The sequence below is a fragment of the Scardinius erythrophthalmus genome (assembly GCF_964197995.2).
Source record: "Scardinius erythrophthalmus genome assembly, chromosome: 25".
NCBI lineage: Eukaryota > Metazoa > Chordata > Actinopteri > Cypriniformes > Leuciscidae > Scardinius > Scardinius erythrophthalmus.
The window spans coordinates 26,708,137-26,721,974 of record NC_138245.1 but is presented as its reverse complement, the minus strand read 5'-3'; the positions used below and the strand labels follow the sequence as shown (position 1 = coordinate 26,721,974).

The following is a 13,838-nucleotide window of genomic DNA, read 5'->3' as shown; positions in this document are numbered from 1 at the left end:
ATATTACAGTACGCCACTTCTCAGACATCCGTCAAACGCAGATTTAACATGTTCAATCAGCAAAAACGAGAGCCAATCAAACACACTGATTCAACAACACCTGATGAAGTGTCTGTCGCTGTCTCTCGGATTGTCTCAGTGCAGTGTGAATTGGCCTTTAGAAGTGTTGAGATTAATGCTATGTGCTGTGGAATCAGTATTAGCATGCTTGCTGCTTATGTACAAGAGTGCGGGATCTAAACGCAGGTGGGAGAGGTAGCGAGATTAACCGCTCTGTTCCTCCCCTGTGTCCGATGGCAGGGAGTCTAAAGCTTCTCCGTTGCATCGCGATGTGGGATCGGGCTGTTCGGGCTCTGGGACGTGGAGAACAGGCTCAGCTGGTGGCGGGGCGGCAGCGGCCACTGCTTCCACAACAGGGGCTTCTGTGCTGGCAGAGTGGCTTTCAGCAGTACTCGACTGGGCTGTGGAGGCCTCAGATGGAGCCTGGGGGTTTTCCTGAGCTTCAGCTGCAGGGTTGGCCACTTCTGGTACAGCTGCTGCTGCTGCCGCCGTCTGATGCTCTGGTGCCCTGAGACGCTTCATCATGGTCGTGACCCGTACGGCTTTCTGCAGGAAGGTGATGATACAGATTTCATTTAGACAAACTCAACTTAAAAAAAAATTTAACACACAAAAGTGTCATTGAGGGTAAAATGCTTTAGGAAATTACCTTCCACTTGGCTTTTGCAAAGTTTTTCTCGATTTGTGCACACACATTTTCCTTGATGTTCTTGTCGGAAGCAGCATTTCCAGATATCCTTTAATAGTACAATAAAGCTTATTATATGGCCTGGAAAGTTGTTTATAGATATATATACTACTATTCAAAAAGGTTGGGGTCAGTAAGATTTTTTATTTTTATTGAAAGAAACTAATACTTTTATTTAGTAAGGATGGAGTAACTTGATCAAAAGGATCATGTGACACTGAAGACTGGAGTAACGCTGCTGAAACTTCAGCTTTGACATCACAGGAATAAATTGTTTTTAAAAAATATTCAAATAGAAACCTGCTATTTTAACTGATATTGTACTAAAACTTTACAATATTGTTTTTATGATCAAATAAATGTAGCCTTGGTGAGCATAAGATACTTCTTTGAAAAAAATGTAAAAAAAATCTTACTGGTCCCAGACTTTTGAATTGTATTTTATACCCCAAAACCTTCTCTGAATAATTATGAATGCCAATATATTGAGTAATTGTCAAGTATATTGATACTATAAGTACCATTCATGGTTGATGGCTTCTTGTGCAGTCAATCGCTGGTCCTGGTCCACCTCCATAAGACGTGACACTAAGTTTTTAGCTGCGGACCAACAAAATGGAAGATGTTACCCAGGAAACACAACCAACCTTTCACATCATGTTTTTAAAATCAAGGTTTACAAAAGAGAAGTTTGTGCTATACTAAGCATGTGAGGTTTTATCAGTATTCTTCAGTAAAAGTACCGGAGTCTGAAATGTCATCCCAGTATGGCGAGTCAAACTCATAGTCTCCAGCAAGAATCTTCCGGAAAAGGTTCTTGTCATGGTTTTCATAGTCATCCTCATCTGCTTCATCGTAGAATGGAGGATTTCCAGAGAGTCTGTGCATGAGATGAGGAAAATCATTACAAACTGTGAGAAGGGTCTGGATAGTGGTAGACTTGCTGGCATACTGTCTGATGCATATTGCTCATAAAATGAGCACAATATTGGCATTTTTTTTTATTATTGTACAGATTTTGTGGAGACTGCAGCAACATTATGTGAATTAGATATTGCTTTATTTACTGTAATATATTACTGCAGTATCATCAGTTTAAAATGTATTCCTCAGACAGACAATTCTTGTCAAAGTGGGTGGTTCTTTACATCAGATTATCAGCCACTTCAGCTGATAATCAAAAGTCTAGCTGTGGAAGAGTAGAAGAAAATAAAGGTATTAAGAGCTCCTGGTTATAGGAGAATACACTCACAGTATGTACATGATCACACCAAGAGCCCAGCAGTCCACAGGTCGGCCATATCTCTGTCTCCCAACAACCTCTGGGGCTGGTTGAAAAAAAGAGGACGTCAAATCATTTACAGAAACATAAATGCTCTGGTTACCATTGTTCGCTATTCTAATTTTAACAACTTATGCCCATGTAAACAGAAATCTTGTAAGAAAATTCTGTTTGCTCGCTCTGTAATCTTCGTTGTTCCTCAATAAAGACCATCTGTTGCATCTGCCCCCATGAGTGTTCAAAGAGGTTTAGCCTGTTTTTAAGAGCTTCTTACCCAGATACTCTGGGGTTCCACACGGCTCCTTGATGAGTCCATTCTCCAGTTTTGCCAGATGGAAATCACTGATGACTATTTTTGAATGTTTCAGTCGGTTGTAGTACACCAAATTCTCAAGCTAGAGGGAATGAGAATGACAAGATGACATGCTGTGTTCCAAAACAACAGATGTAAAACAAACAACATTCTGGAGTGAAATTTAGGAACACTTTTTACTAAATAAGAATAATTATTAGTGAATGTATATAAGATTTAGATATAGCACATCTATGTGTAGTTGTTTGTCAGTAAGCATGTGTGTTTGATGTTGATAAAAAAGACATAACACATGATCTAAGAAAATCCGATTTAAATATGTTCAGTAGTTTGTAGTCTGCACTGCGAAAATCATTTTCTGTGATAATATTCAGGATTTTTGTTTTGTTTTCCAGTAAAATTATTCTTTCCCCACAAAAAAATTGTAAAAATAAAGCATAATCTGTGAACAGGGTAATAAAAATAATCATAATTCAACGTAATTTCTCTGAAAGAAAAATCTAATTTACTCGTCTTGTTTAAAGGATGTTTGATGCTAAACAAGAACATTTACTGATTAAGAAAGTTTTTTTCTCAGTGATTATACATTTTTGAAATTGGAGATGTGTCTAAATTCACTGTCAACTGATATAAAAAACAATATTTAGAGAATAATAAACATATTGACAACAATGAATATTGTACATTGACAACAAACTAAATCTAATTTCATCGCATAAAAAAAAATGAAAGTGCGAACATCAATTCTAAAGACTGGATTTGGAAACCAAAACAGAACTGAGTGCAGTGGAAGCAAAGCTTCTAGTTTATAGGGTTCGTTATAAAGTAAATGTGCTAGTGTCCACCAGAGGGCGCTTTGCAACGTACCTTTAGGTTCCTGTGAACGATCTTCAGGCTGTGCAGGTAAGCAGCTGCCTCCATCACCTGTCTGATAACATTGCTTGTGTCCCTCTCAGAATAATAGCCTTGATCCAGGATCCAGTCAAACACCTCGCGACCTGTGGCTCTGCAAGAAACCACACAACGTGCTGAGCTGCTGCTTCTGTGCAATTATGAATTATTCACACCCTGCTTTAAACGTTGGCCCCTTCAAAAGCTTTACTTAATCATGCAGGTGTAGCAGACAAATCAGCCAGTCAACGCCACACATACAGCGTACAGAAGGGACGAGGCATTAAAATAATGAATGCAAATCCATACAGACAGGTAGGAATGTGACAAGGACGAGGCGGTATAATCGTGCTAGGACAGTCTAAGCGCAGGGTTTATTTCTGTTATGTCTCAGGCAACAGCAGCAGAGGATTTAGCCTCTTGAAGTCAGCATCAACATTATAGAAGAGAACCTATGTCGCCAAACAACCTATGCCGGAGGAATTTGGTTTCTGCTACTGTTTTTTTAATTCATTGTTTTGCCCTTTGCATCCACACGTCATCTGAGAAACAGGCGGCTGCTTGCAATCGTTCACACACAAAGTTGTGCACATGTTCTGTGTGCTGTATGCAAGCAGTCAAACACACTTCTTGGTTAAAACGCTTGTCTTAATTGACAAAATATTAATGTACACAGATTCAGAATGTAAAGTTATGGGACAAAATGTCTGATATTTCAAAGTAGATTTGTGCATTACACATTGCAGTGTAAATACAAGCCAAATAGACCTGCCAGTCTCGAATGTCATCAATAATAATCAAACAGCAATATTCACAAGAAAAGAAAATTGCTCTCATCTCTATAACTTTAGATTATAACTATAACCCTATAAAGCCTACTGTATCATACACAATCTACTACGTGCCTTCTGTCGTCTGATTTATATTTTATATTTTTTCAGCAAGTAAAAGGCCTTTTAGTATCATTTTGAAAATGTCTCCCTTCAGGTCATGGTACACGTGTCCTTTTGTTGTGAAATATTTACTGATTTTAATAAAGTAAACCTAAGAATAACTTTTATATTGATAGAAATATTTCAAGATAAACACTTACTAGACTGCAGCAACTTTGGTTTAGTTGATTATCCAAACATATTTTTAAGTATAAATATGTTACAGCAGGCTTTTGAGGAACATTTATTTGCACTTCTCTCAATCATCATTGTATTACATTGTATTATACTGTATGTCTACATAATTTGAAAATACCTGAAGGTATGCCTTTTAACGTATAGTTATTAGTATGCATTTTAATAGTTAAGTAAACTATTTCAAATGAGTATGCTGAAGAGCAAATTAGTTTAGCTGGGGTGTTGAGAACTGAGAAAATACCAACTACTGAAATCATTACACTCCTCTCTGTACAGTAAAGAACTATTTCCTCATAAACTGATTTCAGGACTTACAGCTCAAGGAAGAGGTAGTACTCTTTCCGGGTCTCGTAGACATCGATCAGCTGGAGGATGTTAGGGTGTTTCACCCTGGGGAGGAGAGATGGACAAACAGTTAAGAGACAGTTTGCAGCACATGGGAGGCTGATACACATGCAGCGTCATGCCCAGATCCACCCCGTCCCACCATCAACCCCACACTCGTGCCCCATCTGCCACCGCAGACTCATACAATGCCAGTCATACACGCCTGCATTTGCATATCGCATGGGTCCCTATATCCGCTATAAATCATATTTAATTAAACAACAAATGTCAGTATTACCATTAATGCTCTGTGGCTGTATCACATCTGTTCAAATCAACATTTATGTATGTATGATTTGTGTAATTGTTTTCAAATACATGCCAGCCTGAGGAGAAGTCTTCACCAGCTGAGTCTCGGTTCCTCCCAAGGTTTCTTCTTCATCTACTAAATCTTGGGGAGATTATCTTGGCCACTCTTGCCTTTAGCTAATCACTGGGGTGTTTGTAACGCATTGTTCTTATTTTTAAAGTTGCTTTTGAATGTGTATTCTAATGAATTTAAATGAACTGAATGGCAGATGTAACGGAAAGTTTCCATAAAACTTCCCTTAGAGCATTTTACATTTTAAATCCAGCACGTATAAGCGTATGATTTAATTCATTATGCAACATGGACACTGTAAAAGAGTGTTTGAGAATTTTGTAAAGGTGGTTATGTCAGCCAACTTTTAAATTAAGAAATGAATACACGGATTATGCTTTGAAGACGCTAATGTGCACTTCTGCCAGCAAAAGAGAGGGGAACTAAAGGTGAACTCATAAAGAAATCCCTCTTGCTGTTGTGATTTGTGAGCGGGGACACAAATGTAGCACTGCAGGATCAAAGTGACATCAGTGACTCACGGTAGATCAGCCTTTTAGATGCAGTATAATCATACACTGATGCAAAGCATTTATCTCTAATATCTTAAGGCTTTGACATGTTTGGTATATTAAACAAAATTCATTGCATCATTAGGTGTTTAGTGTACTTTCCTGTTCTTTCAGAGGACTGAAAATCTCGATAATGAACACCGGCTACGCATAGCTCCACAAAGTCAATAAGCTTTTTGTTAAAATCGACTGTGTGGATTCCACTTTTTACAGAATTAAAGAAAATAAGCAATTTGCAAGCAATATTATGTGGGTTTTTGAAGCAGACGTAAGAGTGTGTTGCTGGAATTAAAACCTCAAATCTTTGAACTGATTGAACTGGATGTGATTTTATTCAAATCATGCTTATGTGCAGTAGCTTGAAGTTTGTACTCAAAGATTTGCATAAAGTATGCAGTGGAAGTAAATGATTAGGGCTGTGTCGTAAGCTTGATGCAAATTATTGATGCAAACAGTTGACATTTTTAAATCTCTCTTCTTTTTTTTGGAGTTCCAAAAGTGACCAGCACAATGAGGATATGTGAGCTTTTGGGATACACAAATCATTCCAGAGGAATTACAGTTTTTAACTGAGCTTATTATTCATAAAATATGATTCTCTTTCCACCAAATGAAATCAAAAGAGCAGATCAAAGGACCGCAGAGGAAGCCACAGTCTACAAAATGATTGTAAAGGTTTTGGAAAAAGAAAACTGAGTTGAACTCACATCTTTAGGATGAAAATCTCATTTTTGGCAGCCTTCCGCACTTTTCTTCCATCTTTCTTCAGGAATTTTTTGCAGGTGTACATTTTCAGAGTGTTCTTATCCTTCGCCCTGAAGATCTCACAGAACTCCTCCCTTGAGAAGAAATTACATTTATTGCATGAATTACATTAGAATTTATATTGACATTATAGAATAGTTCATCCAAAATGAAATTTCTATTAACTCTACAGAGAATTACCGCATGAGCTCTTAACTCGTAATAAATAGCTCTATTCTGATTGGTCAATGACATCATTCAGCTGTAAAACATTTTGTATAAATGACCATTGTCCTTGACTACCATATTCTAACTATACTAGTTTCATGTCTCTCATAACACTCTACAGTCTCTCACATAATCAAATCATTTCAACTGAAATCAGTATTTTATATCCATTTATAATGTAAGTAGCCAAATAATTAGAGTCATAATGTACAGTTAGTCAATCATTGTTGAAAAATAAACCCCTTCATTTGATAGAAATTTTGTGATAATCATGGCTGACTGCACATTGTCCCTTACAAATATACATTTGAGAACAACTTTTGCAACTGCAGCTTCGATGCACAAATAAAGAGGATGGATTACACAAAAAATATATTTCACTTACGTTTTAACAATCTGCCCCAGATCATATTTGTCTGTAATTTCTGTAGGACTATTGTAGTCCTTCTTCTCGCCAGGATTTAAACAGCCGAATGGCATGGCCCACCCTGCCCTTGAAAGAACCCGAAAGAGAGAGAGGTTAGAGAATAGATCCATTTAATTCCAGTTATCAACGCTATTAATTCATTGCACATTGTGGTGAATATGTATTACTCAGTCACACCAATTATTCTGGATTAATATGCATGTTCACTTCATATCACATTCTGTGACATTTTTCATTCCGAAGGGAAATAACAGCTGTGCATAAACACTCCCCTTTGACATTTACAAACAAAACAAATTCAGTAGCAAATTCCAAACACTGCACTGCTAAGGGATTCGTCTCTCTGCCAATCTAATTTCAAGTGAAACAATATTTATGGAACTTATGAAAAATGTGAGATGTTAGGGTGTTCCGGGTGGTTTCCATCTGGTTGGTATGGTTTTATATTGTGATATAATGAGTTACTGTTTTCCCTATGGTGTTCTGGTTGGTAGGGTAGGGTAGGTTGGTTGCTTACCTCTTTATGATAATCTGCTATCTACATCTAGCCTGGGACCCTATTTCTGTGCAAGTCTATGGGATTTCTTAATGTCTGCCAGGCAAAAAAAAAAAAAGTGTGCTATTAGTATACTTCTTTTAAACTAAAAAATAATGTATATTTGTATGTACTTCAAAGAAATATTGACATACTGACAGAAAAGTATATAAAAGTATAAATATCTTTAGCCTATACTAGTACTCAATTTTTTGATCGAGATATAGGCTACTTAAAAGTATAATTAACTATTCTAAGTATACTTGACTTGTAGTTGTGTTTACTCTTTTGATTGAGTAGCTTATTAAAAAAAATCCACATAGCTGTACATACTAATTTATAAACTTACACTGTTTGAAAATATTGATTTATAAAGAAAACAGACATGTTCTTAATTCTGAGTATGAAAATCCATTGAAATCCAGCTGAATAATTATGGGCAAAGAAAATAGGGGTGATGAAGACGAACGAAAAACTTTTGTGCACTTTTACCACACTTACAGTCTAAATCACATTGTTCCACTTCTTCCAAGCCAACAGACTTACTTTCTTTTTTGCTGAAAGTGAGACTTGTTTATTGGCAGTCTAGTCGGTAGAGTTGGTTTTATTGAAACTTGCATGCATGTACTGAGGAAACTGAGAACCAATCGACTTTTGATTTTTGCTGACTAGATACCTCCCATGATTTCCATGGACAAAAAAAACTTTTTTTTATGTTTATGCCATTTGTTTATTGAGAATTTCCTACTCTAACTCTGCCTCCACTTTACTCGCGTATGCTAGCTTTCTGTAAAAACCGTACCTTGTAAAAGAGATGAATTTGATAGCGTTAGTCTCCCTGAGTCAACCCAAAGTGTTTAACTCCCTGTAATTCGAAATAGGAAATCTGATGTTCTAGTATATGTTCGTATATTACAATTATTTTTTTAACTGAATTTAGAATGTAATTTCCCATTCAATCTTGAATGGTTTCACCCATACCGCAACTAAATTATCTTAATTATCAAAATTCAATACTAAAATATATTAGCTTTTCACCACAGAGGAATGGAGGTGAAGCATCAAACATGGTTTGAAATCAAAATGGTTTCATGCAAGTCAAAATTTTCATTTAATCTGACTATTTAAACAAATTAGGTCATTTTTATAATTTAGTTAGATCATTGAAATTACAATTGCAGGTTACCACACATTCCAGTTTACATTTTAGTGAGGATTTTTACTGCGCCCCTCTGGCCACCCCATTCAAAATATCCTGGAGGTGTCACTGATAAAGATGATTTCAGTGTGATGTTAATCAACAGCTTGGAAGACATTTCATGTAGCCAGTCCTTTGACTAAATGTTATAAAGATCAATCCAGGATGAAATATGACTTTGTTTCCAGACGGAATAATTAAAACACCAGCCAATGAGATTTAACCTGGCAATTCAATCCAGCTATTGCTAGTTTTGTGTGCAATATGCATCAGACGGTCACAGTGAACAGATTCTGGCTGGTCATGGGTGTGCAATTTGAAACTAGTCTAGAAGACACACGGCCCAACACTAGAAAATGATTGTACAGCTGACTTAATTATTTCATCATCAGTAATGTATGAGCACTACGAGGTCTACAGAGTAGCCTATATATATTCTTAAACAAAAATAATAATGCAAACACAGAGAAAGGCAGGACACAATTTACACACACAGTCAAGCAGAAAAAGGACAAGCTTTCTGATTTACTGTACATCCTCTCAGACACACAGATTGTGTCCTCTGTTTCTCTCCCTCTCTCATATTGTTCGTTCCTCATTTTTCCCCTCTCGCTGTACTCCACTTTATCTTGTTCCTTCCCTCTTTGTTCAGTTTTGTAAACCTACATCTAATGCTAAGAAGTTTGTTATGTAAGTGATGAAGCTCTTTGCTCTATGATTAATTACACTTTGTTTGCTATGTAAATTTCCTTAAAGGGATAGTCCACACCAAAATAAAAATTCTGTCATCATTTACTCTTACGTTGTTCCAAACCCATACAATTTTGAAATTTTGATGAATGCTCAAGTTGCTGTTATTTATACAATGAAAGCATATTTAAGTAATTTGTGTGGACGATCCATAAAGAGGGTCTTTCATCATTTTTCTAATAACATGAATGTATTAATGGCATTAAAAATTCAATACAGTAATATAGCATAATTATAAATTATAATTGCATGTGTTAACACGTTAACTTTGATCTTATGTAAATGCACTTTTGCTCTTGATTTCCCAGTATGGCACTATAAAGTTCCCCATGTTGGGCTGTGCTCTTAAAGCACATTTACAGCACACTCTCTCCACTTCCATATGCTTTGATATTACTAACACAGCATAATGGGCAGTTTGGCACAAGCACACACAGGATGATCAATCCAGGATTAGTTAATTAGTAATATATTAGTTAACAAATATATAATGTATATTAAGCATTATAGTCGAGGAATCTGGCCTGCAGGTCTTTTTAAGAGGGCAGATATGTTGATCAATACACTGAGATGTTTTACAGCGGCCTGTGTGCTCTAGCCAATATCATCAGCTTCTGTATTATCAGTCATTTTCTATAGAAAGAAAAAAATATTTAAAAATGCAGGTTGAGAGTAAAACTTCTCTAGGTTATTAATTATATGAATGCTTCTTATTTTTATCAATATGCAATATTATTAATATACATACACAAATTGTATTAATATTTACCTACTCAAGGATAAAGTACTGTTTCTGTTTATGTTCTTCAGATGCCTTGTTTATGGAGTTTTTTTCCCCATTAATCATCATACTCTTATGCTTATCCTTAAATGCTAATGCGTAATATATTGATTTTCTGAGAGTGTATATTGATTTTCTGAGTAAGAGTTTTCATATTTGAATAAGCATTTTGTAATTCTACTCCATGCTAATGTTTAAATGGTGATGTAAAATGGCATATATTATATATAACTAGATGTACCGCATCGCGGTACAAAATATGACCGCCGCTCAGGCCTGCACTGGCTTTCCACAAAAATAAATGACGTCGAGTAATTTGGCTGTATTGCGTGTTTATGTATATACCTAAAAAAAGTAATAGTATGTGCATGTCTGTCTGTCTGTGTGTGTGTGTGTATGTGTGTGTGTTTGTGTATGTGTCTGTCTGTGTGTGTGTGTGTGTGTGTGTGTGTGTGTGTGTGTGTGTGTCTGTGCGTGTATGTATGTGTGCGTACATGTGTGCGCGTGTGTGTTTGTGTGTGTGTGTCTGTGCATGTGGATTTGTATGTGTGTGTATGGGTGTGTGTCTGTGCGTGTGGATGTCAGTGTGTGTGCATGCTTGCGTTTGTTTGTATTCCTGCATGTGTGTGTGTGACAGTATCATCCTAAACCAGCAATCCTTCGCTCAAGAGCACCATCTACAGGCCGATGAGTGTACAGTCACTAAATGTGCACATAAATGAATTTATTTTATACCCCCCCATGGATGAAATTCTACAAAACTTAGCAGAGGATACCCCCAGAGGATGTCAAGTTAATCATACACATGAAATATGGTGCAGTTCTGAACATCTCCACTGAAGATAGGGGCGATTAAAGCAGAATAATATTGCATTTTAATTTTTTATGGGAGGGGCGCAAATCACAAATGAGTGATTATGGGCTAGGTTGATGTGGGCCCTTAAGAGCAACATACCATAAAAATTTCTTCATCCTCGGTGCCACGGTTCAGGTAGTTATTTAGGAAAAACTGCATTTTTTGGGGTTTGGGGGGGCCCAGTGCGGGGGGGGGAGTGGCCCCCGGGGACCAAACGAAATTTTTCCATAGAAGTCTAGTGGGGCTACATGCCCACCAAATTTCATGTTCCCTGGTGTTTCGGTGTCCCTGGTATCGTTGACGAAAAATTTACGGGGGCCCCAGTGCAGGGGGGGGGGGAGTGGCCCCCGGGGACCAAACGAAATTTTTCCGTAAAAGTCTAGTAGACCAACATACCATAAAAATTTCTTCATCCTCGGTACCACGGTTCAGGTAGTTATTTAGGAAAAACTGCATTTTTTTGGGTTTGGGGGGGCCCAGCGCGGGGGGGGAGTGGCCCCCGGGGACCAAACGAAATTTTTCCGTAGAAGTGTAGTGGGGCTACATGCCCACCAAATTTCATGTTCCCCGGTGCTTCGGTGTCCCTGGTATCGTTGACGAAAAATTTACGGGGGCCCTAGCGCGGGGGGGGGAAGTGGCCCCCGGGGACCAAACGAAATTTTTCCGTAAAAGTCTAGTAGACCAACATACCAAAAAAATTTCTTCATCCTCGGTGCCACGGTTCAGGTAGTTATTTAGGAAAAACTGCATTTTTTTGGGTTTGGGGGGGCCCAGCGCGGGGGGGGAGTGGCCCCCGGGGACCAAACGAAATTTTTCCGTAAAAGTCTAGTAGACCAACATACCATAAAAATGTCTTCATCCCCGGTGCCACGGTTCAGGTAGTTATTCAGGAAAAACTGCATTTTTTTGGGTTTGGGGGGGCCCAGCGCGGGGGGGGAGTGGCCCCCGGGGACCAAACGAAATTTTTCCTTAGAAGTCTAGTGGGGCTACATGCCCACCAAATTTCATGTTCCCCCGGTGCTTCGGTGTCCCTGGTATCGTTGACGAAAAATTTACGGGGGCCCCAGCGCGGGGGGGGGAAGTGGCCCCCGGGGACCAAATGAAATTTTTCCGTAAAAGTCTAGTAGACCAACATACCAAAAAAATTTCTTCATCCTCGGTGCCACGGTTCAGGTAGTTATTTAGGAAAAACTGCATTTTTTTGGGTTTGGGGGGGCCCAGCGCGGGGGGGGAGTGACCCCCGGGGACCAAACGAAATTTTTCCTTAGAAGTCTAGTGGGGCTACATGCCCACCAAATTTCATGTTCCCCGGTGTTTCGGTGTCCCTGGTATCGTTGACGAAAAATTTACGGGGGCCCCAGCGCGGGGGGGGGGGGGGGAAGTGGCCCCCGGGGACCAAATGAAATTTTTCCGTAAAAGTCTAGTAGACCAACATACCATAAAAATTTCTTCATCCTCGGTGCCACGGTTCAGGTAGTTATTTAGGAAAAACTGCATTTTTTTGGGTTTGGGGGGGCCCAGCGCGGGGGGGGAGTGGCCCCCGGGCACCAAACGAAATTTTTCCGTAGAAGTCTAGTGGGGCTACATGCCCACCAAATTTCATGTTCCCCGGTGCTTCGGTGTCCCTGGTATCGTTGACGAAAAATTCAGTAAGGTGACGGGAAAAAAAAAAAAAAAAACTTTGACAATCCCTATATGACCGCTTTCGCTAGCTACGCTAGCGGCGGTCATAATAAATGCTGTTGTGCATTTAAAAGATGATACACAAAAAAGCAATTTGTCTTCAATTTCCTGGCCTGGTTTCATCTCTCCAATGATGCAATTACAATAACGTACAGTAATTCATAATACATTTTGAATAATTGCAAGACCAGTCCCTCTTCAAATGTATCAGGGTCTACAGAGCTTTCCTCTCTTTCAAGAAGCGTTCCTCTGTGCAACAAGCAAAGAACTTAATTGGCTGAAAACTCTTGAGGTTTTTGGAGAAGCGAAGAGGGCAACAGGAAGCAAGAGAAACGGACCACGTGAGCGACAGAGAGAGCAAGCAGGAGGAAGATTACAGCGGGGTAGAACTGCATTCTGCAACATCATCTCCAGCTCCTCATTACCGCCTCTCGAAAGAAATCAGGCGATCCAGAACTTAATACGAAACGGGAAACTTCTAAGAAAAAAGAAATGAAAGTTCCTTTGCTTTCCCAAGGGCACTGTAAATGCTAATTAAACCCAGTGGCTGGTACATTAGACTCTGTTTCAACCTTTCTGCACGCCGTAGAGAAATACAAAAAATAGAAACTAGGGGAGAGGGAATGATAATAATCTCATGTAGGGAATAAGCAAGGGAAGGAGAGAGAAATAAGAGAGATAGTCTTGCTACACACATCAATCATGAGTCATGAGGATTGATAAAATGACAAGAGACAAAAGGAGAAGACAATAGTATTCATTAATTCACACACCAGCATCTGCGTCTCTCAGGAAGGGTGGTTTGCAGCTAGTAATCGAGCATCTCGTGTATCCTGCGGCATTGTGCTACCCGACCAGCTGAAACTTCACTCTCATAATCACACCATCTTCTCCAGTTTTTCAGAGCTGGCAAAATCTGTGCCTCTCTCTATCAGTCCCATCTGCCTCTAGTTTGTAAATACATGACATCAGGTTGGGCCACGGATAGGCCGAGACGGTGATCGCTGAGCTT

At 38.8% G+C, this 13,838-nt stretch overlaps 1 protein-coding gene across 1 annotated transcript; it reads right to left on the bottom strand.

Moving 5' to 3' along the window:
• Window positions 1-264: 264 nt before the first annotated feature.
• Window positions 265-7,085, bottom strand: camkvb (CaM kinase-like vesicle-associated b; the record flags this gene model as incomplete). The annotated part of the gene is made up of 10 exons (XM_081357692.1): window positions 6,982-7,085; window positions 6,332-6,463; window positions 4,680-4,754; window positions 3,211-3,349; window positions 2,305-2,425; window positions 2,001-2,076; window positions 1,492-1,628; window positions 1,270-1,348; window positions 710-797; window positions 265-606 (listed from the first exon to the last, which is right to left on the bottom strand). The coding sequence occupies exons 1-10, from the start codon at window positions 7,074-7,076 to the stop codon at window positions 265-267; spliced, it is 1,284 nt and encodes a 427-aa protein (XP_081213818.1). The 5' UTR covers window positions 7,077-7,085.
• Between the last annotated feature and the right edge of the window lie 6,753 nt (window positions 7,086-13,838).